This window comes from Anser anser (assembly GCF_964211835.1).
Source record: "Anser anser genome assembly, chromosome: 3".
NCBI classification, from domain to species: Eukaryota; Metazoa; Chordata; class Aves; order Anseriformes; family Anatidae; genus Anser; species Anser anser.
This window is the reverse complement of record NC_139722.1, coordinates 41,871,386-41,899,233: the sequence shown is the minus strand read 5'-3', so window position 1 is coordinate 41,899,233 and position 27,848 is coordinate 41,871,386. Positions and strand designations below refer to the sequence as shown.

The following is a 27,848-nucleotide window of genomic DNA, read 5'->3' as shown; positions in this document are numbered from 1 at the left end:
GAAGGCTGGACACTCCTTAAGAAGGAAGTCTTACAGGTGCAGGAGCAGGATGTCCCTGTGTGATGTAAGATGGGCCAGCAGGAAAGAAGACTGGTGTGGCTGTATAGGGAACTTTTGCTGTGTGGGAGAAAAAGTGAGTTTATGTCCAGTGGAAGAAGGGGCAGGCAACTTGGGGAGAGTAGAAGGAAGTTGTCAGCATACGCAGAGAAAAAATCAGGAAGGCCAAAGCCCAGCATGAGCTCAACCTGGCCACTATGGTCAAGGATAACAAAACATGTTTTTATAAATATATTAATAGCAAGAGGAGGGCCAAAGAAAATCTCCATTCCTTACTGGATGCAGTGGGGAACATGACTACTGAGGATAAGGAAAAGGATGAAGTTCTTAAAGCCTTCTTTGTATATGTCTTTACTAGCTAGACCACTTATCCTTGGGGTACTCATCCTCCCAAACTGGAAGTCTGGGACGAGGAGCAGAAGAATCCCCCCCTCCCCCCCTCCCCCAACCAGTTCATGCGGAAACAGTTAGAGACCTGCAGCTCCACCTTGACTGTCACAAGTCTATGGGGCCAGGTGGGACACACCCGAGAGTGCTGAGGGAGTCGGTGGATGTGATTGCTGGGCTGCTTTCCATCATCTATCACCAGTCATGGTCATTCAGAGGTCCTGGATGACTGGGGACTTGCTAATGTGATGCCCATCTCTAAGAAGGGTCATAAGGAGGACCTGGCCAACTGCAAGCCTGTCAGCCTGACCTTGGTGCCAGGAAAGGTGAGGGAACAGGTCATCTTGAATGCAATAATGCAATGTATGCAGGACTAATGCAGGATCAGGCACAGTCACCATGGGTTCATGAAAGGCAAGTCCTGCCTGCCTAACTGCATCTCCTTCTATGACCAGATAACCTGCCTGGTGGATGAGGGAAAGGCTGTTGACACAGTCTACGTAGACTTAAGCAAGGCCTTTGACACGGTCTCCCACAGTATTCTCCTGGAGAAGCTGGTAGCCCACGGCTTGGACAAGTACACTCTTTGCTGGGTTAAAAACTGGCTGGACAGCTGGGATTTACCATTTAAAAAAAAAAAAAAAATTAAAAAAAAAAAAGAGAGAGAGAAAGAAAGTGCAGTCAGTGGTGTAAGAGTAAACAACCTCCAAGAGCTCTGGTTTCTGGTTATCTCTTCTGTTCTCTGGATCTAAAGCATAAAAATCTTTGTGTATTAACATGTCAATATTCTTGAGGTTTTTAAGCATGGGGTATGGTTTTCTGCTGTAGTTGGCTTTTGAGTTTGGAACTTTTTCCTTTTGTTAAGTGTCATTTTATTTGAATAACTGTACAGGGAATGCTACAACAATCTCTGCTACTTCAGTCTTCATTTCTGCAAAGATAAGGTCTGAACCTCTCAGTGATTATGCAAATGAATTAACAAGTGGTGTTAAAATTTGTATTTCTTACACATGGAAAAGTTTTCCAAATACTTACCTGTTTCCAAGATCAAAGCCTTAAGGCTGAACATGAAAGGGAATTCATTTGAACTTGCAATGAATTGTCAGGCTTTCCGAGTCTTTTTCAGAGGGGGGTCTCCAGGAAGACACAGGTCTATGCTGTATCAGGAACCATGTTTTCTGTATTTAGAAGGTCTTAACTACTGCCACTGTTACTGAATAAGCTATATGAGAAAATTAATATGTGCAGTATATTAAATAACGACCCTATTTTAATTTGTACATTGTTTGTTGGCAGCAATCCGTGACAGCATTAACTTCAAACATCATTACTGACTATCTCAAACTGACAATGACTGATACTTTGCAGCAGACTGATAGACAGTTATTATAGTGTCTACAGCAATGAGCTCTATTCTCAGTAAAGTTAACAGTGCAATGTTTCTGAAGCTTCTGGAGGTGGAGGGGATATACGCATATATCTGTTTTTTAATCAGATCAGTATTAGGACCCACATTTCATCTCATATCTCATCCCACAAAACATAGAAGACTGTAAGCTTCTTATTATTTCTCAGTCTATTAGGCTAAATGTTTCTTAGTCACATATCTGTAGAAGTGCTACAGATAAAGTTTACCTGAAAGGAAGGCTCAGACAGATGAGACCTCAACTACCTCTGTCTAGTTCTGACTTAATTAGTCTGCTAAAATAAAGAAGTGATAGAGGAACTTTCTTGTGTGACTGTCACTGAGTTTGTTGGTAATAGAAGATGAAATAATACAATATTGCTTAATATGTGTTACATTTGCTATGTACTGTTCCGGGGCTGCGCTTGGAAGATACAAAATATTTGTGCAAGGATAGCAGGGGAGAATGCACCGATTCATGATGAGGAGTAAGGAGGACTAAAAGAATGCTCAATTTGCAAGACATCTAGATAACTGGGGCCTCTTGGACCCTGGGAACTGGATCAAACCAACCTTGCAGTTTGGACTGAGACCAAGGGCTCAGAGAGCATGCGTAAGAAGAAAAGGTTAAAAAGTTCAACTCTAATGAAGACATCTTACTTCATCCTGACGACCACCTGGATGACCACCAGAGAGTAATACGCAAGCGCAGAAGGACTGATAAGATAATTAGCATATGAAGCGGGGCTAGGCGGAGCTAGGAAATGAGTATGCATTGATGTGTTGTGAAACTTAATGCATATGTAATATTTTAGGAGATAAAAGAGAACTGAGTGAACAAATCGGACTAAGTTAGATTTGGGCAGGCATGCCCCTAACTTCCGGCGCCTAATAAAGCACCTTCATATAATCACTTTGTGGATTATGTGTCTTCATGAACGCTAACATTTTGGCGACCCAGATGGGACCTTGTGGGCACTGCTGAGGCGGCTCGGGAACTGATCACGCTCCAGATGGCACCAAGGAGTTTCTCGGGGAGCCATCGGCTGTGACAGACCCCCGCTGCTCACAATATACCTCTGAAAGGGTAAGAAAAAGGTGCTTTCTGGTAATCAGTACCGATCTGGTCTGGGAGCCTGCCAGTCAGACGCAGCGAAAGCCACGCACGATTGTGCTAGGGAATTCCCGTGGTAAGCCTAGGCGCCGTCCGTCAGACAGTCGCGAAAGCGCTGCAGGTTCAGCCTCAGTGGTCTGGTTTTGCTACAGGCTCAGCATCTGTTTCGGTTCGGTAAAAGCTATAGCTGATAATGGAAAACTTAAAGGCAATATAATATTATCTTACAATTAATGTTATTTTGTGAGCGAGAAGTGCAAGGGGCCTCTCTGTGTGATTGCGTGATTGTGTTGTGAGTGAGACGCTGCATCGCTGTGAAGCAAGTGCAGAGTTCTGATCCGCGGTTCCGTATTCTCCGCGAGGGGAGCAGCCAGAGACAAACGAAGTGCATGACAGACCGAAAAGAAATGCTGTTTTATCCAAATGTTGATTGGTGGTGCCCAATATACGGGCCCGGCTGTGCATCTTGTAATCCTATTTCGTTCTTAAATGTTTTGAGTGTGACAAGGAGGAAGGTGGGAGCATTATCTAAGTAACAGTTTAAAAGTTTTGGTATATTCGCGGTGGTGTTTGGTCAGTTTCTCAAGTATTGGGGGAGGGGGGCTGACTGATTGTCAAAGTGGTAGAATGGAGAATCACTTCTTTGGTGGTTCGGGCTTGAGCCTTGGGAATTTGGTAAGAACGGGGAGAACGAATTTATTTAGGCCTCAATACCTTTTACACCCCCATCTTGATGGATACACAGGAGTGATTCCTTGTTTTGTGTAGGCTTACTAACAAAGTGCATGAGAAAAATTAGCATTCGGCTTGAAATTCGGCCTTGTTGAAATGTAAATTTTGTGGAAAAGGTGGTATTGTTTGTCTAGAAGACGGAAGGCTGAGTGCTTCAGGTGTTTTTCCGAAGTCCTGTGGATTTATGATTGGAACAGGGCTCATTAATAACCTGGAATAGTAAAGTTTGTATGTGGAGTTTAATCCCAGAGAATTGGTACATTTGGGAAGAAGATTAGGAAAAGATAGTAAAAATCTGCAATAAAAAGGTTTGTGTGGAAATTGAAACAAGGGACAGTAATTAATATAAATAAATAAAAGGGAATGGGAAATCAAGGAAATGGGTAATATCCAAAACAAAGACGTTTTAAAGAAAGCCTCCTTGGGTGTATATTGGCACATTGGAAGGATATTGTCGGAACGGGGAGGGGGGGGGGGGTGCGGAAAACAAGAGGACTTCCACTAAGTATTGCAATCAATTGTGGCCACTATATAAACTAAATAGCCACTTTATGGATCAATCGACTATAACAGTGTCTTGCAATTAATGTTGTTTTTGAGGAGAGAAGGAAAATAGGATGAAATGTTGTATACTGGTATGTTGTTTCAGCATCTTGGAGGGGAAAGGAATGGAATTAAGTTGGCCCCTGACTGAGCCTTTGGTGTTGGCATTAGAAAAGTACAGGCTGGAGGAAGATAAAGGAAGTGTTAAAACGGTTGTTGAAGGTGTTAAAAGTTGTGTGGCATGTAGTATTTAACAGAACTGTTTGAAGTTGAATGAGCAGGGAAAGAGGATGTAGGAACGTTAATAGTTCCGCCTCAACCCGAGGCTGAGATCTCAAAATCACGGGCGTGAGCCCTCTGGGGCAGAGGGATCATGATGGGTCCAAGAGAGTTGTCATGGAAACAGAAAAGCAGCTAACTCTTAAAACAACCTGAGTTCATGTGTGAGCTCAGATTGCCAATGGGACTGCTCAGGGAACTTTCAACGATTACATTCCCCTGACCGACCCCCCCCCCCCGCCCCCCCCCCCCCCCCCCCCCCCCAAGACCTTTACCATCCCGGAAATTATGTAAATACCAAAATCTGGTTACATTGGGAATTGAGAATCTGTTCCAACAAGGTCCAAAAGAAACCCCTATGAAATTTTTGAATTTTTGGACCAACTTTGAAATGCAATGGAGAGAAAAAAAAAAAGAAAAGAAAAAAAAAAGACAAAAAATGTGGACCTGGCTTCAGAAAACAAACAGAGGCAATTGGCTAGCCTCTTTCTAGTGCAATTGGCCCCTGATACCAGAAAGATATTGTCTTAGGCTGCAGGATAAACTTACAACAGTCAGAAATGACGGGGACCTGGGGCATCTACCCTAGCAGGTCCACTAGTTGAAATAAAGCTAGGAAACGAAGAGAGAGGCTTGAATTTTTTTTTGTTGTTGTTGGTTACGGGAGCGTCTTCCTCTGTGTTAATTAGTCTGTAAATGTAATAGGAGCAACATATTCAGTGTTAATTAGTTTAAAGGGACGATTAGGAACTAAGACAACTACAATAACTGGAGCCACAGGGAAGGAGGAGGAACGGCCATTCTTACAACCCCTTGATTTGCATTTTGGGGGTAAGGAACTAAACCATGAATTTTTGTATGTACCAGAATGCCCGATTCCACTCTTGGGACGGGATCTATTAGCTAAATTAGATGCAACAATAACCTTTGAGGATAGAGAATTAATAATGAAGGTACCTGAGTCCAAAGTAGGACAAATCCTAATGATCAAAGATAAACCCTTTGTTAATATTCCAAGAGAAGTAGAAAATGCAGTTATACCAACAGTATGGGAAACAGATGTACCAGGGAAGTTGAAACTGGCACAACTGGTAAAGGTGGAATTAAAGGAAAGAGCCAAACCTGTTCAAATCAAACAATATTCACTTAAGATAGAAGCTAGGCAGGGGATAGTGAAAATTATTGACAAATTTCTCAAATATCAGATTTTGGAAGAATGTAAATCGGAATACAATACTCCAATTTTTCCAGTAAAGAAGCTGAATGGCGAATATAGATTGGTACAAGATCTTAGAGCAATAAATGAAATAGCGAAGGACATTCACCCGGTAGTGGCTAATCCTTACACATTGTTAACATCTGTGAGAGAGAAATATAAATGGTTTACTGTGATAGATTTAAAGGACGCCTTCTTTTGCATACCTCTTGATAAAGATAGTAGAAAATTGTTTGCCTTCGAATGGGAAAATCCTCAGAGTGGACGAAAGACACAACTAACTTGGACAAGACTCCCACAAAGCTTCAAGAACAGCCCAACCCTCTTTGGAAGCCAGCTGGCCAAGGAACTGGAAATCTGGACAACGCAAGGACAAATACAGGTACCCAGAAGTCAGTGTTTGTTGTTACAATACGTAGATGATATTTTGATTGCCACAGAGAATGAGTCACTCTGCACCTAAATAACCATCGAAATTTTAAATCAGTTGGGAACGGGTGGTTATAAAGTTTCAAAGGAAAAAGCAAAAATAGTTTGCTCAACTGTAACATATTTGGGGTGTGAGATTTCCCAGGGACAAAGAAATCTGGGTGTCAATAGGATAAAAGCTATATGCACCATCCCGGAACCTCAAAATCTCCATGAGCTAAGGGCCTTCTTAGGAATGGCTGGCTGGTGCAGATTATGGATAATGGATTATGGACTCATAGCTAAGCCCCTTTATGAAGCTCAGAAGGCACAGGATTTTATTTGGGGAAAAATACAGAAAGAAGCTTTCAAGAAACTTAAAGACGCCCTAATGAAGTCACCAGCTTTGGGCCTACCAGATTTATCAAAAGATTTCCAGTTATTTGTACATGAAAGACAACGACTAGCACTAGGGGTACTAACCCAGAGACTGGGAAGCTGGAAAAGACCTGTGGGATACTTTTCCAAGCAGTTGGATGCTGTAAGTGCAGGATGGCCCTCATGTTTGCGGGCAGTAGTGGCAACAGTTCTCTTAATCCAGGAAACAAGGAAACATACCTTGGAAAAACGTATTGAAGTTTTCTTATGGTAACAACCGTTTTAGAACAAAAGGGAGGCCTTTTGTTCACCTGTCCTGTAACACAGGTGGAGTAAGAGAGCAGTTGCTGATGGAAAGCCCAGTAACAGCCACTAACTGACCTCAGCTGCAAAAATCAAACAGATTGTCTCCAGCTTCAGGATTAACAAGGCCACTAGAAGTTTATGATGCCAAGTTATATGGAAATAATGAACAGCTGGGAGGATAGCTCCCCAGTATTGGGGTGACACATTCAGAGATTCCCAGTGGTGTAGAGAAGGCCAAACCATGAGCAGCACACTGGGTTAAGCGAGTCAGACTGTCACCCCATCAAAGGATCAGACTGAGTGAGTGCCCTTGTCTCCTGGGGGTCCCTTGCGTGCTGTTTTTCTCCTCTGGGACTGGCTTGGTATAAGTATTCTGTACACGTTGCAGAATAGGAATCTTAGAAATGACTGTCCATCCATGATGCCTATCCCGCCTAAGAAATTTTAAACTGTGTGTCACTGAGTAGTGTGTGGTTTGGTGCTTCTGGCTACACCAGCTCAATTCCCCTGTGATGTGAAATCAAAGGGGAAAAATTTACCTTAAAAAGAACAATGTGAGGCCAAGGCTACAGCACAAAGGTGTAATACTGCTATTCCAGAAGATATTTTTCTGGGATATCATTAGCTCCTTTGTTTCCCTATGATTAGGTGTAAAATCTTTCTCTACAACACATCATCTCCTTGTTGAATTGTTATTCACAAAAATAGAATTAAGTATCAAATAAAAAGAAATAAAATGGCAAGTGCATATTTTAAATATGCAATTCTTAAGCAATTGAAGTATTTCAAATTAAATTATAAAATGAAATCAAATTACTTGTGGCTTTCTCCATTATGCATATTTGCCAGGCAGCCAAAATTGGAATTGTCACTGTTGCGTGCTTTTTCTTTTAGTGGCTGATACCAGGAGTTGCTGTGTTTTAAAGTTTTTGGACTACTCTTAGCTATGGATAGAGGTTTTCTCAGTGACAGTTACTTAGTTAAAATTTATCATCACACATGAATAATATGTAGGTGTTTCTGGACTTTTAATGCTTCTCAACTGCGTTGCTAAGGTTTTTGTTTGTTTGTTTGTTTTGGTAATTCTGTGTAGTGTATGTCTATCACTGAAGATTTTCTGTGTTGTACCAAGTTTGAATTCATTCCTCCAACCTCAGCTTGGTATGTGCAAAGCAGAATATTAAATATGTTGGAAAACTTAAATGAACAATATTTTATCAGGCTTTATGTATTCTCTGCATTTCATTTTACTTACATCTCCAAGATATTACAGGGAAAAAAAAACACATATTTTAAAACTTAGCATTTTTAATATAACAGAAGTAGAAGTGGAAAAGGTAGAAACAGGAAGTTGTATTTAGTGGCACTGAAGTCAAATTGTGTAGTCAGGATTCCCTATGTTCCATTGGCATATTAATTTATCATTAGGAGATAGATTTCAAAACAGAAGGGGGAGTAAGCTCTTTCACTTCTGGTATAGAAAAATGAGTTGAAGGCCACAAAAATTATTGTTTGTTAAAGATTACAGATCTGTTGACCCTTTGTTAAAATACAATTTATCTATAAGCTGGAAATACTTTGATTCTTACTTTGTACAGAGTTTGCATAGTTTATTTCTTCAGATGTTGAATTGTTGCAGTATTCAAATATCAGAAATGTGTACTCCTTTTTCTAAATTCCTTGTTTAAAGGAATTGATTTTTCCCACATCATGTGAGGAAATAATAACCTTGGAAACAGAAAACTGCAAAGGAGAACCTGAAAAAGACCTGATGGTAAGCACCAATATCCAGCTCCATAATTTTGTGTCTATCATAGTATAAAGGAGGTGCTTTTGGGAATGTTATGATAATATTGAAAAATTTTGATTGGCTTATGGTATGATAACTTTCTCAGGGAGAATTCCAGTTCTCATGGTGATTTCATGGAGGAGCAGTTCAGCAAGTATAGTGAAGACAGCTGTATTTATTTATATGGCAACTCATCTTAAACTCTATGTTGCAGTAAAGAAGAAATAGCAATTCATGTCGGTTAGTTTCACACAAAACCACATCTTGGCTATATAAATGGCAGCAACAAATACAATGAACTTTCGCAGTCTGGTAAAGTGAATTTATTACTGTTGCCTATTTATTACATATGTGTTAAAGACCTACAGATCTCATTCAGGATCAGTCCTCATCTGGGCTTATATTGTGTAGACAGACAAGAACAGGCAGTTCTCGCCTCCATAATCTTTCCAGGTAATTATTGTCAAAATATAATCACTATAAAAACATGCTTTTGTGTCCTACTACAAAACACCACTTAAATGAACTTTTACATGTGATGTTAGCATTTTAACTTGAGATTAAATTCTGGTTAGATGAACTTATAAAGAAATCTCTTGTATTAATTTTAGTGAAGGCACAGTTTTAACTTCTCTATGTTTGATACAGGTTCCAGTATTGGAAAGTGGAGCCTGCAGAGTATTATTGGAATTAGTTCTAGTGTTCTAGTGACTTCACTGAGGTGTGAATTACATCCAAAATGCCCTAGCTCACGTGGCACTGTTTGGCTCTGGAAGAATATTGATTTTGATTCTTCTGATCAAGAATGGATTAACTAACCACTTACTGAGGAAAGGAATACATTGTGGCTATGAACTGAGGAAGAAACATTTTATACTCTTTAATTGGTTCTTATTTGTATATGAGCCTATTACTTTTAAGGCAGTTTTTGGAAGCTCTTTGTAATGGCATCCTTAAAATCTCATTTCCTGCGCTCGGACACTGTATCCAAGGACTGCAATTGTTACCTGCAAAACACACACTGTATCTTTACCTTCTCATTGAACTTTTTTTTAGTTAAAGCAGTCCACATCTATTGAATAACTAAGCTTGTTTACCAGACATGTTTATGATATGTAAAAGTTTATTCAGCTGCCTAACAATCTTTTTATAACTGGCTTCTTAATTGTTTGCTTACTATGAGAACAAAACAAAAATCTATTCTGTCTAAATGCAAAACTTTTACTCAAATCTTCCAAATGCCTTTTTCCACGTATGTTCTCTGTCAATGCGTGAAAGTGATATATGGGCATATAATTGTAATCCACACTGCATATGCTCATAGAAATCCACCATAAATAAATAATTTTAAAAGCCATTTTCATTCTACTCTAAATGCAATTCAAAAGACCCATAGCTCTTATATAGTCATTTCTATCCCAAGGACTATCATGGTAAAACCATGAATATTCAGACCTTTAGACACACGCATACGAAGACTTTTAGACATCAGAGCATGTACAATGGAGCCAGCTGGCATAGTGTTAAGTGTTTGTAATATTTAGTCTGAGGTAAAATGAGAGCTTCTTTAGAGTTATTTCTTGTGCAAATATTTACAGAAAATTCTATACTTCCAATGATATTCATATTCTTATTCTTTTTAAGAAATATCTGCAGCTAATGAAGTTATTTAGAATTATGATTGGGATCAAAATGTTAGAACACTGCTTTAAGCACTCTAAACTCAGAATCTTCAGGCTCAAATCATTTTCTGATTTTTGGTTTGTTTTTTAAATAAAAGTGTATCTGATTATTATTTTCACTTTTTATCTTCTTGTGGCAGTCAAAGATGCTGAATAACAACACTGTTGAGTTCTTTATTTGATTTTCTGTTACTCAGGTTCTTATAAAAGTATAGTTACCTTGTTTTACATTCCTACAGCCTCCCCCCTCCCCCCCCATTAAATATTAGAATAGATTATCTATATTTTTATTGGGTGTTTTTTTGTTTGTTTGTTTGTTTGTTTTCCAAAGTTACGTTGCTCACAATACATTCTCTATTTAAGTGTATCTCCTAAGGCCAAAAGTCATTAATACTAACCTTTTAATGAAACTGTCAGTCTCTTAACTGTGTATTTTCCTGAAAAATAGTTTGCACTTTACCTTTAACACCTAGGTGATTATGCTTTTATAAATATACACTTTTCAGGAAAGGTAAGACAGTACTGTTTGCATTTGTGGTCTTTTTTGATGTTTCTTTATGCACTCTTAGTATTGTTTTATGCTTGTCATAGTTCTTCCTTGCGTAGTTGTGATGATGGGTGTGACTGAGAAAGATAACGAAACCCTAACACCTGTCAGAACGTGAGTTATATTGCTAAAATTCATATTTTGTGTGTTTTTAATGTGTTTGCATGCCATCAAACTACTAAGGCTGAGTTACAGAAATGTAGCTCACACATTTACATGTTATCAGGGTTTAATGTTGTTTCTCTTTATAGTAATCCTTATTAAAAATAAAATAATAAAACAGTGAGAGTTTTTCTAGAGAAACTTTAATTCTAAGTAATTACTATGAGTAACTCCAGTGGAATTGATGACGTATCACTGAAATAAATGAGCAGTTCACCATCAGTATAAGTGTACATAACACTGCGAAGTTTCCTTATAAAAAAGGAATTTGGAGTTAGTCTTAATCCACTGAAAATAATATGAAATAAGAAAAATATATTTTCAAACCCATAAAAAGTCTATTTCCTAGTACTAGTTACTTCAATGAATTGTTCAAGACTTACTGAAGGCTTTAGCAGAAATGTCAGCATTGAATATAGAATTGCTTTCCCCTCCCTCTTGCCTAGGAGCAGTGTTCAACAGTGCTTCAGAAAGAGCTTATCTTCCAGAGTTTCAATACTTCTAATTTACTTGCTGAAGAGAAGGTAAAACTTGAAAGTAGACCAACTGCCTCTGAAGAATTTGTTGCCTGTAGTTAATTAAATGGGAGAGGAGTCCACAGAATTTTTCTTTCGCACAGGTTTTATATGAACTATGAATGGCCGTGGGTAACTGAGTTTCAAAAGCAGACAGTCTTGTTTCTGCCCCCTCTGGATGCTTCAAGTTATGGCACTTTAAAATCACAAGAAATGCTTTCACATCAAGTTTTTCTATATAAAATGCTAAACTAATATTGCAAATTTGACACTGGATTTGACTTTTAAAGTAGAAATGTTGCTTGAAAGTAACCCTGAATCCTTTGCACTAAAACACATATTTTCTCATTTAATCATTAGTTTTCAATGAAAACTGTTCCTTATATCAGACTCTCCTAGTTACACATAAAATTCTGTAACCAAGAAAACTATGAAAAATGTTATAGCAGCTTGTCCTAAGTTCAAAAAAAATCAAATTTTCTTCTAGAATTATAGAAACAAACAAAGAAGTTAAGGGTTCTGTAGTGGGTTTACGTGGGAAGGTTTTGGTAGCAGCGGGCCATAGGGGTGGCTTCTGTGAGAAGGCTCTAGAAGCTGCCCCATGTTTGGTAAGGGCCCCACTGCTGACCAGAGCTGAGCCAATAGGTGATGTTGTTTTTCCGCCTCTGTGAGAGCATATTTAAAACAGGGAAAAAAAAAACGCTGCGCCACACAGCAGCTGGGAGAGTGAGAGGAGTGAGGAACAGCCTTGCAGGCGCCAAGGCCAGTGAAGAAGGAGGGGGAGAGGTGCTCCAGGCGCCAGAGCAGAAGTCCCCTGCGGCCTGGGGTGAGGACCATGGTGAAGCAGGCTGTCCCCCTGCAGCCCATGGAGTACCACGGTGGAGCAGGGTTCCACGCTGCAGCCTGTGGAAGAGACCACAGTGGAGCAGGTGGACCTGCACTGATGGAGACTGCGGCCTGTGGAAGACCCCTGCCGGAGCAGATTCCGTGCCAGACCTGTAGCCTGTGGAAAGGAGACCACGCAGGAGCAGGTGGCCTGGCAGGAGCTGCTGCCCGTGGGGGATCCAGGTTGGAGCAGTTTGCTCCTGAGGGATGGACCCCGTGGCATGGACCCATATCTGGAGCAGTTCTTGAAGAGCTGCTGCCTGTGGGCAGCCCACGCCCGATCAGTTCAGCAAGGACTGCATCCCGTGGGAGGGACCCCACAGCACAGGGGACAAGAGTGACCGAGAAGGAGCGGCGGAGAAGAAGCGCTATAGACTGACCATAACCCCAATTTCGCCGTTCCCCTGCGCCGCTCGAGGGGAGGAGGTGGAAGATGGTGGATGGGGGGGAAGGTGCTTTTAGTCTCTTTCCTTTGTTTCTCACTTCTCTAGCTTCTTAGTAATAGGTAATAAATCTTACTATCTCCCTATGCTGAGTCTGTTTTGCCCGTCACGATAATTACTGTGCAATCTCCTTGTCCTTATCTCAACCCTTGAGCCCTTTTCATCGTATTTTCTCCCCGTTCCTCTTTGAGGAGGGGGAGTGAGAGCGTGGTTGTGGTGGAGCTCTGCCGCCCACTCGAGTAAAACCACCACAGGCTCATAAGACTGTGCTTTTTAAAAACTTGTTTTTAACTAAACATTGTATTCACCTATTTCATTATTTAATTGGAACATCCATTGCATGAGTAAAATTCTGCTTAACATCTTATGCTTACTGTGAGGACAGTAGTTCTTTATTTTTCTCTTGATGACTTTCCTTTTCCTTTCAATTCTTGTTAGAAACATAAGTTGCCCTCAAGATGGCCCCATGGCAAAACAGACCCAGAAATGCCATGGTTCTGAAAGTCTTGGAAGCCATGAATAGATGCTTGCCTACTTGTTGACATGGTTTTGGCTGGGACAGATAATTTTCTTCATATAGCCTCACACAAAACAGTATTTGCATTTCTGATGAGAGCAGTGGGATAACACACCAATGTTTTTAGTTGTTGCCGAGCAGGGCTTACACAGAACCAAGGACTTTTCTGCTTCTCACGCTTCCCTGCCAGCAAGGAGACTGGAGGTGCACGAGGAGTTGGGAGGGGACACAGCCAGGACAGCTGACCCAGGCTGACAAAAAGGATATTGGAAAGAGTTAAAGACTTGCTGCTCCACCTGGACTGTCACAAGTCCATGGGGCCAGACGGGATCCATCCGAGGATGCTGAGGGAGTTGGCAGATGTGATTGCTGGGCTGCTTTCCATCATCTATCTGTGGTCATGGCCATCCAGAGAGGTTCTGGATGACTGGGGACTTGCTAATGTGATGCACATCTCTAAGAAGGGTTGTAAGGAGGACCCAGGGAAGTACAGGACTGCCAGCCTGACCTCAGTGCCAGGAAAGGTGAAGGAACAGGTCATCTTGAGTGCAATCACACAGCATATGCTGGGCAAGCAGGGGATATGGCCCAGTCAGCATGGGTTCATGAAGGACAAGTCCTCCCTGACTAACCGTATCTTCTTCTAAGACTGGGTAACTGCCTGGTGGATGAGGGAAAGGCTGTTGACGTATTCTACCTTGACTTCAGCAAAGCCTTTGACACGGTCTCCCACAGTATTCTCCTGAAGAAGCTGGAAGCCCACGTCTTGGACAGGTACACTCTTCAATGGGGTTAAAACTGGCTGGACAGCCGGGCCCAAAGAGTGGTGGTGAATGGAGTGAAATCCAGTTGGCGACCACCGGTCAGGAGTGGTGCTGCCAAGCGGTTGGTATTGGGACCCATCCTCTTTAATATCTTTATTTATAATTTGGAAGAGGGAATTCAGTGCACCCTCAATAAGTTTGCAGATGACACCAAGTTGTGGCAGTAAGTATCGATCTGCTGGAGGGTAGGAAGGTCCTGCAGAGGGACCTGGGCAGGATGGGTTGATGGGCAGAGGCCAATGGGACGAGGTTTTACATGGCTAAGTGCTGGGTCCTGAACTTAGGCCACAACAACCCCATGCAGTGCTACAGGCTTGGGGCAGAGTGGCTGGAAAGCTGTGCAGAGGAAAAGGATCTGGGGGTGTTGGTCAATGCTCACCTGAATGTGAGCCGTCAGTGTGCCCAGGTGGCCAAGAAAGCCAACAGCATCCTGGCTTGTATCAGGAATAGCATAGTCAGCAGGATCAGGGAGGTGATCGTTCCCTTGTACTCTGCTCTGGTGAGGCTGCATCTCAAGTTCAGTTTTGGGCCCCTCACTCCAAGAAAGACACTGAAGCCCTGGAGCCTGTCCAGAGAAGAGCTACAAACCCGGTGAAGGGTCTGGAACACAAGTCTTATGAGGAGACGTAGATGGAACTGGGGTTGTTTAGTCTGGAGAAGAGGAGGCTCAGGGGAGACCTTATTGCTCTCTACAAGTACCTGAAAGGAAGTTGTGGGGAGCCGCCTCTTCTTGCAGATAAGTAGTGATAGGACAAGACGGAATGGCCTCAAGTTGCACCAAGGGAGGTTCAGGTTGGAAATCTGGAGAAATTTATTCTCAGAAATTGTGGTTAGGCATTGGAACAGGTTGTCCAAGGAGGTGGTGGATCCACCATCCCTGGGGATGTTCAAGGAAAGACTGGATGTGGTGCTTCGGGACATGCTTTAGTGAATGATATTGGTGGTAGGGTGCTGTTTGGACAAGATGATCTTGGAGGTCTTTTCCAACCTTAATGATTCTGTGATTCCATACCATGGTGGCATCATGCTCAGCAATAACAGCTGGGGTAAAGAAGGAGGAAGTGAAGGACATTAGGAGTTGATGTCATTTGTCTTCAGAAGGAAGCTTTTTTTTTTTTTTTTTTTTAAGAAAAGAAAAATGAAATTCTCAGACTTTCATTTCTATTTTAAATTGGTGTATGTGTGACATGTATTCCTTAAATAATGTTTTGCCAGAGGACTGAGAAGTGATTATTTGAGTCTGCTCCTTCTTGAGCTTTTCCCATTGATTGCAATGGGAGTTCAGATAAGCCCTTAATACACAACATTTTCTTTCGTAGAAGAGCATCTGCAGTTAGGTCATTTAATCTATTCTAACACTAATTTAGGGTTATTTCCCCACAGTAAACGCACTGGCTAGTTTAGTTTGAAAAATCACAAAAAGATTTCACTTGAAAACTCCTTAAGATTGTTTTTAAGCCTAATACATTGTACCACATAAATTTAATGATTTTATTGCAAAATGTTGTTAAAGAGAGAGAGGGGGAGAGAGAGAGAGAGAGAAAAAATAGAAAAGAAGTCCTTTCCCTCAGATTTCCTGAGGCTTGATTCATACTCTTTATAAACCTATCCTGCTTGAAATTCTGCTATCCTCAAGATAGTTATTTTTTTATACGTGTTCCATTACTTTATGATATAGAAATTGGATTTAACAGATCCCAACTACCTGTCTTTCTTCTTTAAAATATCGTTATCAGGTTGGCCTCTTATAGGTGTTCTTCTTTTTCATAATTTTCCAAAAATAACTACTACCAATGATTACTTAGTCATTGTGCTCTGATTTCTCAAATATATTTGGAAGCAAAATTGGGTTGCCTCTTGCCTATTGAGAAAGAATGTGCTCCTAACTGACTGGTAGTGCTATACTTTTCTCTCAAAGTAGATGTAATCAAAAAAAAAACGATGAGAAAGATTTATGATTAATGAAATAAAAATAAACAATATACTTGTTATGTTTCTGACCATTTTAATCTACACACACACACAAAATCTAACAAATTTTAAAACTAAGACAAATGTATCCATTATAATACTTACAGGGAAAAGCATTTTAGCTGAGTATACATTTTTCAGATATGAAGTTCTTGGCTGTGATATCATTTAAGAGGACATATCCAAAACAAACTTCACCAAGTCATATGTAACTGTGGGCTTCATCAATCTGTAATTTAAACATTTATGTCAACTTTTTTTCTTCTGCTTTTTTCTGATTCCCTAATAAAAGTCTATGTTCTTAAAGTTCTTTACTATCTGCATCTTTATGGCCTCTTGAATAATTTAATCCTTAGATAAAAATGTATACTCCCCATTTTTTGCTTTCCTGATTCTGCTGCACATTTTAAAACTGTATCCAGTGTCTCTGAAAACAATGGGGATTTTAGCACTGATTTCAAAGATGTAGAATACTTATGATACCCTCAAACATACTTGATCCTCATTAGAAAGCAAATCATTTTAAAATAAAATACTCATGCTCATATGTTCAAGAGAATACACAAGTGGTAACGAAGCATGCCCTTAATTCACTTGGAAGAAAACGTATCCGTGTAAAGTATTAAAAGACTCGTTAAAGGACAGATGAGTGATGCTTTGGATGAAGGCAGGCAGCCTGTCAGGAAAACCCATGAGGGTGGTCTGCAGGCCCCCTCATGTGCACTTTCAGATTGCATGATTTACCGTGGCACCATGGAGTTCTGTGTATGTAAGTAAGTGGTAAGAACATCTCACAAAACTTCAACTGTTTAGAAGTTAGATGTCAAGTTAAAGCTATTTATCTGGTATTTCTCCATAGTCAAGATAGATACATCTAGAATGTGACCCATCCCAGGTCAGATTAATTGTACCTGTCAGTCCTACTCTGTTGAGAATAGATGGTGTCTTAATAACAAAACCAGATGATTATTTTTCAGACAGTAAATATTAGATTAAATGACTCCTACCTCGAAGTTAACATTCCCTGGCAGCCTGTTTAGCCTTCAGTTCTACACGTGAAAATTGCACATATATGAATAGGAGACCTGTATCTGATGGTCCAGTTCTGCATGTGGAATGAGGGTCTTTCATGGCCCAAAAGATTGGTTTCACTATTTCAGATTTGTAGATTATTCAGTTTAAATGATTTTAGATTCTTGAGCTCAGTTCAAAGCACCTGATTCTAGGTGCAGATTCTACAATGTGCTTAAAGTTTCAGATAAATTAAAGCTGTATTCTAGTACTGTATATTGTAGGTGGTTAAAACTTCCTGATTATATAAGAATTGCACAGTTTAAATGTTAATTTAGTCTTTTTTTTTTATAATATATATATACTTAGTTTGAATTAATTAATCTTGTTCCTTGGGCTAAACACTTGATTGTTATTGATATGGATGATCAGATTTATGATATCTTTGGGGATGTATGATAAATCAATTTATGGTCACAAACTAAGTGAATTTCTAGCCAGGAATCAGGAGCAGACTTTTCACAGTGAGAATAATAAAGCATTGAAATGTATCGTCCAGAGAAGTTAATGAAATCCTTGGAGGCTTTCATGACACTACTGAATAAAGACCTGAGCAACCTGCTCTGAATTCTATGCTGTCCCTCTTGTGAACAGGAATTTGCAACTAGGTAAACTCCCTGGCCTGAATGATTCTGTGATAGTATGATTTCCCCTCTGGATGCAAATATTGGCATGCTGAGATAGCTTTGCAAACTCTTATAGAGAGCTGAGACAGACCTGCTATTTGCAGAGCATGTAATTGCTGATGACACATGGATCAGTTCTCAAGGGAACTGGAGGTTGTGAACTCCAGCCAGAGGTAAGAATTTCACTGCAGCATTGTCTGGCGTGTTCTGTATGCAATGCCAAACAGAGACAGAATCTCCCTGGGTGTTAGATTAATCCATGTAAAAAAGAGGAATTTAAATTTAATGATAGAATATAGGAAAACTTTTTAAAATAGAATTAAAGCAGGGAAGATCGGTGGAATGAGAAAATAAAGGTCTATGGTAAGCAGACTTCTTACAAACAGGCAACTGGACCAAATGTAAATACAACTTAGCCATACCGAACATAACAGAGAATCTCAGTAGCTTGAAATACAATAACCAAAAATACTACTTTAAAATTAAGGCTATGTATGATCAACGACCCAACCAGGATGTTGAAAATGGTTCTGAGATGGTAAGAGAGAAAAGCATAATCATAATAGGAGACTTCAGTTATTCATACATAGACGGGGTTAATGTTATGTTATAAAACATTACATTAAAAAAAAATCAAATGCTCTTTGGAGCAATTTGCTTCTAACAAATCACAGAAATGAAATCTTCTTTTGAAATGTTCTTGAGAAAGACACAATACCTGATTCAAGAATTATTGTAATACTGACCTCAGTGATTTCTTTAAGTAAAAAGAAAAAAATAATGTCAACAATTTAACAGAAAAATGTTTTATTTATTTAAAAAGAGAAATGCTCTAAGAGTGCAGAAAGCAGTTCAAAAGATTACCTAAAAAAAAAAAAAAAAGAAAGATAAAATATTTTCAGGGTGCGTGATATAAGGCTTTAGGATAAAAGAGAAAAATGAAGAGATTTGGCCATGGCCATCTGCACAGCATGGGTAACCAGAAGAATAAAGCAGTAGGTTGTAGAATGTTTTCTTCCTAAAGTTAAAGTCTTCTCCACTGAAAGTAGAATTTCAAAAAAAATACCCAACAACAAACAACAAAACTAAAGAAATGAACAAACAAATAAACAAAAACACCTAAAGAACAGCTTGTGAAAATCATTGTAATAAAAGGCTTTCCAAGTGCCCTGCCTGGAAGTCAGATGACTGTCAGAAAGTTAGTGGAGCTCAAAATTGTCAAGGTGTACAGTGAACTTCCAATGATATTAAAACCATACGACCATAACAGACATTATTAGTGAGGTAAGTCTGAGGAACTTTTTCTAACTGAAACAAAACAGATGGACATAAACAAAAACAATTTCCCAGAAACAGGGACTATTCACCCAAGTGTTCTAAAGAAATTCAAATCTGACATCAACAGTTTTTGTTTTATAACCTAGCCTTCAAAAGAGCATGAGGAATAGAACAAAAACAAACAAACAAACAAAAAGCTATATTAATTTCAAAAAAGACTTTCTGTGTTGAAAAAAAAATCTATAGAAATCATATTAAAGAATGGAAGTAGAAGACACATGGTTAAACAAGAATAAATATCTTTCAGATGGAAATCACACATTATAAATCTATTAAAATTAGTTAAGATAAGCAGAGAAGATATTGATGGAATTAAAAAAAAAATATATAATAAAAAGAGACCTCTTCATTGCATACATTCACTAAAAGTTACTAAAGAAACCATGATGGGATAGAAGGGAAAATGTTCTAGTGGATTTTGTTAGTAACTGTTAAAATGTAGAAAAAATGAAACAGGAATATATATATTTTTTCACTATAAAAGTGTCCTTACCAGTGGGGTCTCACACTTTCTCTTTCTTGTGCTCTTCAGTATCTTTGCAAGTGGTCTGGTAAAGATAATGAACACTGAGGTGACAGAGGTTTCTGATGAAACAGTTATGGGATGATTTTGAATAGAGTAAGATAAATGTACCTAAAATGAACAGTTGAAAGATCTTATGATACTAAGGATAAAATTAATCTAATCTAAATTTAGCTGTCTATAAGTTTGACATCCAGCCTAAACTTGGCAGTTAAGTTTCCAGTATGGTGTGTGGGGAAAAAAAAAAAAAAAAAAGTACTTTAGAAAGATGATATATCCATTTCTGCTTACAGAAAGATGAACTACTTTCTTTACTGTTTATAGGTAAATCTTGGATAATTATCATAGGTCTGATATTTTACATTTTTACAGCTTTGAGAGGAAACCTATACAAATAATCTGGACAATGAATACCCAGATAAAATTCAATGCAAATAAATGCTAAGTAATGCATACGAGCAGTATAACACTATCTTTAAATTTAGCAATGAGTGTATGAATATATACTAAATTATGTGTACTAATATATTCAGAAAACAGATTTCAAATTCACACAATTTACATGGATGGTTCTTTAAAATAAGTACATAAGTGACAAGGAGAAGTAAAAAAATGCAGTGGAGAGTAGGAATTATCAGAAATGAAATACATTTAAAAAAACATAAAAGTATAATCACTAGGTAAATCAAAATCATATTTTTTTTTCCAAAACATAAGCTAAATATATTAGGGAAAAAAAAAAAAAGAAAAACAAAAAAAGAAAAACAAAACCAAAAAAAAAAAAAACAATGGTTCAGATGCTCAGATGCATAAACAGATGGATAACTGCCAACTTCAAAAGGGATACAAAGTTTGAAGAATCATATCTGGATGTTTTCACACAGCCCTGAAAATTTCTTATTTAACAGTCTGACAGCTCTTACACTTTTAACTCCATTTTACAAGCATTTTTTTACTGACTGTGTATAGTTGCATAAATGTGGATATTCTTTCTGCACTGAACACTATGAGCACAAGTATTTTTTTCTTAATAGAAATGTAATGATATCTCTTTGGACATTGTTTTTTGCTGTTATTATTAGGCAAATAAGCTGGTTGACTGGCAAGAAAATGACCTCATAAGTCCTTGTTTCTTGTCAGTATAATTTTGGCAAAATAGAATTATTAGATCACTGGATTTTTATTACTAATATATTTTCTTAATCCATGTTTCTTTCTGTGATTGGTTTACTCCACTGGGCAGGCGAGTTCCACCTTAGTCACTCTTTCACTCCACCTCCTCAAAGGGAAAGGGGGAGATAATACAATGAAAAGGGTTCGAGGGTTGAGATAAGGACAGGGAGATCACTCAGCAATTATTGTGATGGGCAAAACAGACTCGGTGTAGGGAGCTTACAGATATTTATTACCTATTACTAATAAGCTAGAGAAGTAAGAAACAAAGAAAACAAACTAAAAACACCTTCCCCCCATCCACTGTCTTCCACCTCTATCCCCCGAGCAGCACAGGTGAATGGAGGGCGTGGGGGGGTGGGGTGGAAGGGGGGCTGCGGTCAGTCTATAGCACTTTGCCTCCCCCGCTCCTTCACGGTCACTCTCTCCCCCTGCTCCACGCGGGGTTCCTCCTACAGGATGTCGTCCTTCCCAAACTGATCGTGCATGCACTTCCCACAGGCAGCAGCTCTTCAAGAACTGCTCCCACACGGCTCCGTACCACGGGGTCCATCCCCCAGGAGCAAACTGCTCCAGCACGGGTCCCCCACGGGCGGCAGCTCCCCCCAGACCCCCTGCTCCTGCGTGGGCTCCTCTCCATGGGCTGCAGCTCCGGCCCGGGGCCTGCTCCTGCGGGGGCTCTCCATGGGCCGCAGCCTCCTCCAGGCCACATCCACCTGCTCCACCAGGGGCTCCTCCACGGGCTGCAGCCTGGAGATCTGCTCCATGTGGGACCCATGGGCTTCAGGGGGACAGCTTGCACCACTAGGGGCCTCAGGGTGCAGGGGAACTTCAGCTCCAGTGCCTGAAGCACCTCCTACCCTTCTTCTACAATGACCTTTGGGTCTGCAGGGCTTGTTCTCACTCCTTACTCTGCTGTTGCACAGCAGTTTTTGTTGTTGTTTTTTGTTTGTTTGTTTTTCTCCTTTCTTAAATCTGCAGTCACAGAGGCACAAACAACATTGTGTGTTGGCCTTCCTCTGGCCAGCAGCATGTCCCTTTGGAGCCAGCTGAAACTGGCCCCTATATAACATGGGGCAGCTTCTAGGTTCTTCTCACAGATGCCATGCCTGCAGCCCCTCCCTACCAAAACCTTGCAGCGTAAACCCACTACACTTAACTACTTTGGTGAGCCTTAAGACTATTTCTTAAGTATGTATTCTTCACTTTAAGGCGTACTCCCCTCTTTACAAAAGTGGCCACTGCTTCAAAATGAAATTTCATGTTCAATTCTTAATCGTATATACTTTCAAATAAATTTACTGTCTTATGGCTTTGTCATGAGTTTGCTTTTTCCTCCTGATTTGTATTTCAGATCAAATTAAATACCTGATATGAAGCATATGAAATCAAACCCGAAGTCTTCTAATAGGAATAATGAAATTGCTGGAAAACTTTGATGAAAAAGTCATAGTAGGAAGAATGCTAAAAGTACAGAGGAAGGTTGAAAGTTGGCTACACATGGAGAGCCTACTTCAGTAGTTTGACTTCAAAGAATCACTGCACTGCTTTACACTTGTATTTTTAAATTCTTGTAGTTGCGCACCATCTTTGGCAATGGTTAAAGGAGTGCAAATATAGTTCATTCATCACAAGAAATGCTTATTCTAAGTGATGGTAGGCATTATTCATTAGATACTGCAAAAAGATTTTGATAGCAAAAGCGTATGCTTTGGCTGATATTTCTAGAATTAAGTAGCCTCAAGGGATTTGATTGAAAATGTCAGCTGAGGTATGACAGATAGCTTGTAAAAACATTAGCAGTGTTTAAGGTTCTACCACTGTTAGTTATGTTTTAATTAAAACTCTCCATAGATAATGCCTGACATATTATTTAAAGATGATTCCTGAAATTTTAGAGATGAAATTTTTCTTCTGGGAAGTTACATATGTTTTAGATTTGTCCTAGTATTGGAATGCAACAAATAGAAAAGATAAACTAAGTAAATTTTATGAAAGTTGATTTGTCTGCTATTACACAGGGTTACTTCCTATTGTCCAAACACAATATTTGTTATTGCCTACTTGTATTCAAAAATTCAAAAAGATATTACTGAGGTTCTAGGAAGAGGATGACTGTTATTTCATATATTTTAGAAGCTTTAAAAAAGATCCTAAGCAAAAAGTGTTTTGAAAACCTCCTTTAGAATTCTTATAAGAAAGTCTGGTGTTATTTATTTATTTATTTATTTATTTGCATCCATGTGATATCTGAAGAGTATAAAACTATAAACACCCACAACAAGAAGAGAAATATTAAAGCCCACAGCCTATACCCCTTAATAATTTCCTCTGGAAATCTTTAATTCATATATGATATGAACTACACACACAGTTGCAACACTGCCAGATATTTCTACTATTAATTTATATTAAGTTATATAGAATATTTCTAATATTTTTCATATTAGTGGAAAACACAGTTCAGCTTTATGTCATATATTTGTGAATGAAATAAATGCCAAGAAAAAGAACTAGATTAGAAGTAGAAGCATGAAAACATTGAAAGTAAAGCTTACTATATCTATGGAGTGGATTTCAAAATACTGGTTAATTCCAATGCTCGTCAATTTATTTCTCAGGTAACAGCAAGACAAAATATGTCATATATATTTCATATGTTCTTACTCACAAGTGACTTAATATTTTCTTAGAACAATGTTATTAGTTCAGATGGTTTCTTTCAAGTTTGTGTCTGTTCATCAGCTTTGTCGTCTGCATCATCATACAACAGCCATTCTTCTGCCAGACAGAGATTGTGCTTAAAAGTAAAATTGCTTTGCACTAACACTACTAGGGATAAATAGCAGATAGCAGTAGCAGCTGTTAGGATACTCTATTTCTTCCTGGTGGGGAAATGACTGCTACCATGCTGCTAGCTAGACTGACAGAAAAAGAAAAGAAGCAAAATAGCTTGCATTCCTCTGATCTATTTTCAAAGGGGTCAAAACCTCAAATTGAGTACTTTGCTAATATATTTTGCCATTCATTTGGCATTCTATTTTGAGTTGTTGAAAATATTGGTGAAACTTTGCTCACTTTGAAATTAAACAGATACTGCAATTAAATGCAAGTTTAACCTGAAGCAGGTAGGCTAAAGCTCAGTGATAGTCTCAATTCCTAACTTATAACTAGAAAGCTAGAATATATAAAAATATATATACACATATTAAAGAAGATTTCATATATTGTTCATTTGTCCCACAGAAAGAAATCTGGCAACTTAAAGTTAGTCAGAAATCCCCTACAGTTCAGGTGGAAACAGTTAGAGACCTGCTGCTCCACCTGGACTGTCACAAGTTCATGGGGCCAGATGGGATCCACCCTAGGGTGCTGAGGGAGTTAGCAGATGTGATTTCTGGGCCGCTTTCCATCATTTATCAGTAGTCACGGTCATCCGGAGAGGTTCTGGATGACTGGGGACTTGCTAATGTGATGCACATCTCTAAGAAGGGTTGTAAGGAGGACCCAGGGAAGTACAGGACTGCCAGCCTGACCTCAGTGCCAGGAAAGGTGAAGGAACAGGTCATCTTGAGTGCAATCACACAGCATATGCTGGGCAAGCAGGGGATATGGCCCAGTCAGCATGGGTTCATGAAGGACAAGTCCTCCCTGACTAACCGTATCTTCTTCTAAGACTGGGTAACTGCCTGGTGGATGAGGGAAAGGCTGTTGACGTATTCTACCTTGACTTCAGCAAAGCCTTTGACACGGTCTCCCACAGTATTCTCCTGAAGAAGCTGGAAGCCCACGTCTTGGACAGGTACACTCTTCAATGGGGTTAAAACTGGCTGGACAGCCGGGCCCAAAGAGTGGTGGTGAATGGAGTGAAATCCAGTTGGCGACCACCGGTCAGGAGTGGTGCTGCCAAGCGGTTGGTATTGGGACCCATCCTCTTTAATATCTTTATTTATAATTTGGAAGAGGGAATTCAGTGCACCCTCAATAAGTTTGCAGATGACACCAAGTTGTGGCAGTAAGTATCGATCTGCTGGAGGGTAGGAAGGTCCTGCAGAGGGACCTGGGCAGGATGGGTTGATGGGCAGAGGCCAATGGGACGAGGTTTTACATGGCTAAGTGCTGGGTCCTGAACTTAGGCCACAACAACCCCATGCAGTGCTACAGGCTTGGGGCAGAGTGGCTGGAAAGCTGTGCAGAGGAAAAGGATCTGGGGGTGTTGGTCAATGCTCACCTGAATGTGAGCCGTCAGTGTGCCCAGGTGGCCAAGAAAGCCAACAGCATCCTGGCTTGTATCAGGAATAGCATAGTCAGCAGGATCAGGGAGGTGATCGTTCCCTTGTACTCTGCTCTGGTGAGGCTGCATCTCAAGTTCAGTTTTGGGCCCCTCACTCCAAGAAAGACACTGAAGCCCTGGAGCCTGTCCAGAGAAGAGCTACAAACCTGGTGAAGGGTCTGGAACACAAGTCTTATGAGGAGACGTAGATGGAACTGGGGTTGTTTAGTCTGGAGAAGAGGAGGCTCAGGGGAGACCTTATTGCTCTCTACAAGTACCTGAAAGGAAGTTGTGGGGAGCCGCCTCTTCTTGCAGATAAGTAGTGATAGGACAAGACGGAATGGCCTCAAGTTGCACCAAGGGAGGTTCAGGTTGGAAATCTGGAGAAATTTATTCTCAGAAATTGTGGTTAGGCATTGGAACAGGTTGCCCAAGGAGGTGGTGGATCCACCATCCCTGGGGATGTTCAAGGAAAGGTTGGACAGGGTGCTCAGGAACATGCTTTAGTGAATGATATTGGTGGTAGGGTGATGTTTGGACAAGATGATCTTGGAGATCTTTTCCAACCTGATTGTTGATGATTCTATGATTCTGTTTTTCTATGAAAATGCAATTCTCTTTTATGTAAAAGGGTATGGCATAGTTCAAGAGCATAATATTTACAACAGTTGTGTCAAAGGACCACATACAATGCAGTCCTCACCTCTTTTATTCCAGTCCCTTTTCCACCTTTAGTTGAGCAAAGATCGTGGAAATCTCTTTTATGCCGAATCCGTGGGAGAAAGAAAAACAAACCAATCTCTAACAAAGTTGATAAACATGAAACGAAATACAACTGTATTTATATGTCATATTTTTATTCAGGTATTTATATTGCTGCTGTTTTATACTTTGATTCTGGTAATTATTGTCTTAAATAACTAAAATAGCAGTCAAGAAGTTTTTTTTTCTTTTTTTTTTTTCTTTTCTTCCCAGTGACATCTGTTGTACATGTAATCAGGCATTTTGTTTTGCATCATCTCCAAGTTACTACTCCCCAGTATAAAAATATGATAATATAGAATCACAGAAACTTTTAGGTGGGAAAAGACTCCTAACATCATCAAATCTAATCAGCACCTAACACTACCAAGTCCACCACTAAACCTTATCCCTAAGCACTACATCCACATGTCTCTTACATACCTCCAGGAATGGTGACACCACCACTTCCTTGGTCAATCTGTTCCAATGCCTAACCACTCTTTCTGTGAATAAATTCTTCCTGATATCTGATCTAAACCTCCCTTGTACAGCTTGAGACCAATAATAGGTACCTTCAGAAATCCTTACCTACACTCCAGAAAAAAAGAATGCACTTAAGAAGACCAAAAGGTGCATGCTGGAAACCATTTGCATTTTTATGGAAACTAACATGTCTCTGAAGAATTCAGCATATTCATTCTTGAACACAATCTACCATCACTTTATATATTATCTAGCACTCTCAACATAGGCAGTTGTACAGAGTTCTGTCACAAAACTATTTCAGATTTCAGATTCCCACATTTCTTTGAAATAAGGACAAATCATAGAAAACACTTGACACCTGTAAATAAAAATCATTCTAACAGCCTCCTTATTAACTCACAGGCCTTCACATATATCCTTTTTTTTTTTTTTTTTATGAGTATTTTAAAATATTAGGGTTGTCTTGATCCCACAATTTTAACTTTTCTGGTTTGAGCCCAGTCAAAAGAAAATCATTATGTTTGCCCAAAATCAAATATTCAAACTGCATGCTTTTTGAGAAGTTTATAGGCATCCCATTGACCCAGGATAAGGCAGTGAAGATAAATATTTCCTCCTTTTCAGATGGCTGCTATTTCCAAATATGTTTTCTTTTTTATATCTGCTCAGAAATCCTTCCTACACTACAATCCTTTATTTTCTTTCTAACTACACACATAGGAATGACACAGAGGCCGTAAGTGGCATACTAGAGCTTTCTGACACTGTATTGGGAGCTAAAATTATGTAAAAAATGTAAACCAGTTCTCTATAGCATGGATGCATTTCACCAATAGAGCTCCCGAGTCACAACATCTGCTATACAACTGTAATTGCTGGTCAAAGGCCTTCTTCTTCACTTCTGTTCATAGCACAGAATCTATTTACTTTGTTCTATGCATCAGAATAGTTGAATTTCACCCTATTGCAATATCTATCAAAATCGTGTTTGATGTGATGCTAAAGTAATTGTGTGTGCAAAAATACAAAAAGAATTGCAATTCAATGACCATCATCACTGGAGTAATAGTTTCCAACTCCCATAAAAATTGGTCCAATATATAATAGACCATTATGATAATGATTTTTTTTTACTAACTTGGCTCAAATCACAAAGCTAAATCTCTGCATAATGTTTTCACTTTTGGATTACTCTAGTGTACTCAATTCTTTTGCCTGTGGCAGTTACATATTCCCAAATACTATTTTGCTCTTACCTTCTTTGTTGGTCAGCTGTTTGTGACAAAAATCTTGACAAATTAGCTATGTTCAGAAGCCAGCTGCCTTGACCTATTGACCTAAAACGGGAAAAAAAAAAATAAATAAATACATCTCTCTGACCCCAGAGTGTGCTGATATTTAGGGAAAAGGATTACATTTGAAGTAGATAATTCTTCCATTTAATACTGTTTTTA

At 39.4% G+C, this 27,848-nt stretch overlaps 1 protein-coding gene across 10 annotated transcripts; it reads left to right on the top strand.

Moving 5' to 3' along the window:
- The first annotated feature begins 700 nt into the window (after positions 1 to 700).
- On the top strand, positions 701 to 14,697 carry LOC310896583 (uncharacterized protein). 10 transcript variants are annotated; one of them, XM_083828980.1, is made up of 6 exons: positions 701 to 2,936; positions 5,952 to 6,115; positions 8,975 to 9,067; positions 10,888 to 10,957; positions 11,452 to 11,529; positions 11,625 to 14,697. In XM_083828980.1, the coding sequence occupies exons 2-6, from the start codon at positions 5,977 to 5,979 to the stop codon at positions 11,773 to 11,775; spliced, it is 531 nt and encodes a 176-aa protein (XP_083685106.1). In that variant the 5' UTR covers positions 701 to 2,936; positions 5,952 to 5,976; the 3' UTR covers positions 11,776 to 14,697. The 10 variants fall into 10 exon arrangements, 3 of the variants coding, with proteins under 3 accessions (XP_083685106.1, XP_083685107.1, XP_083685105.1); XR_014581635.1 differs by lacking the exons at positions 701 to 2,936; positions 11,625 to 14,697 and adding exons at positions 4,174 to 4,330; positions 8,516 to 8,599 and having other exon boundaries at positions 11,452 to 11,535; XM_083828981.1 differs by lacking the exon at positions 701 to 2,936 and adding an exon at positions 4,931 to 5,348 and having other exon boundaries at positions 12,209 to 14,697.
- The last annotated feature ends 13,151 nt before the right edge of the window (positions 14,698 to 27,848 follow it).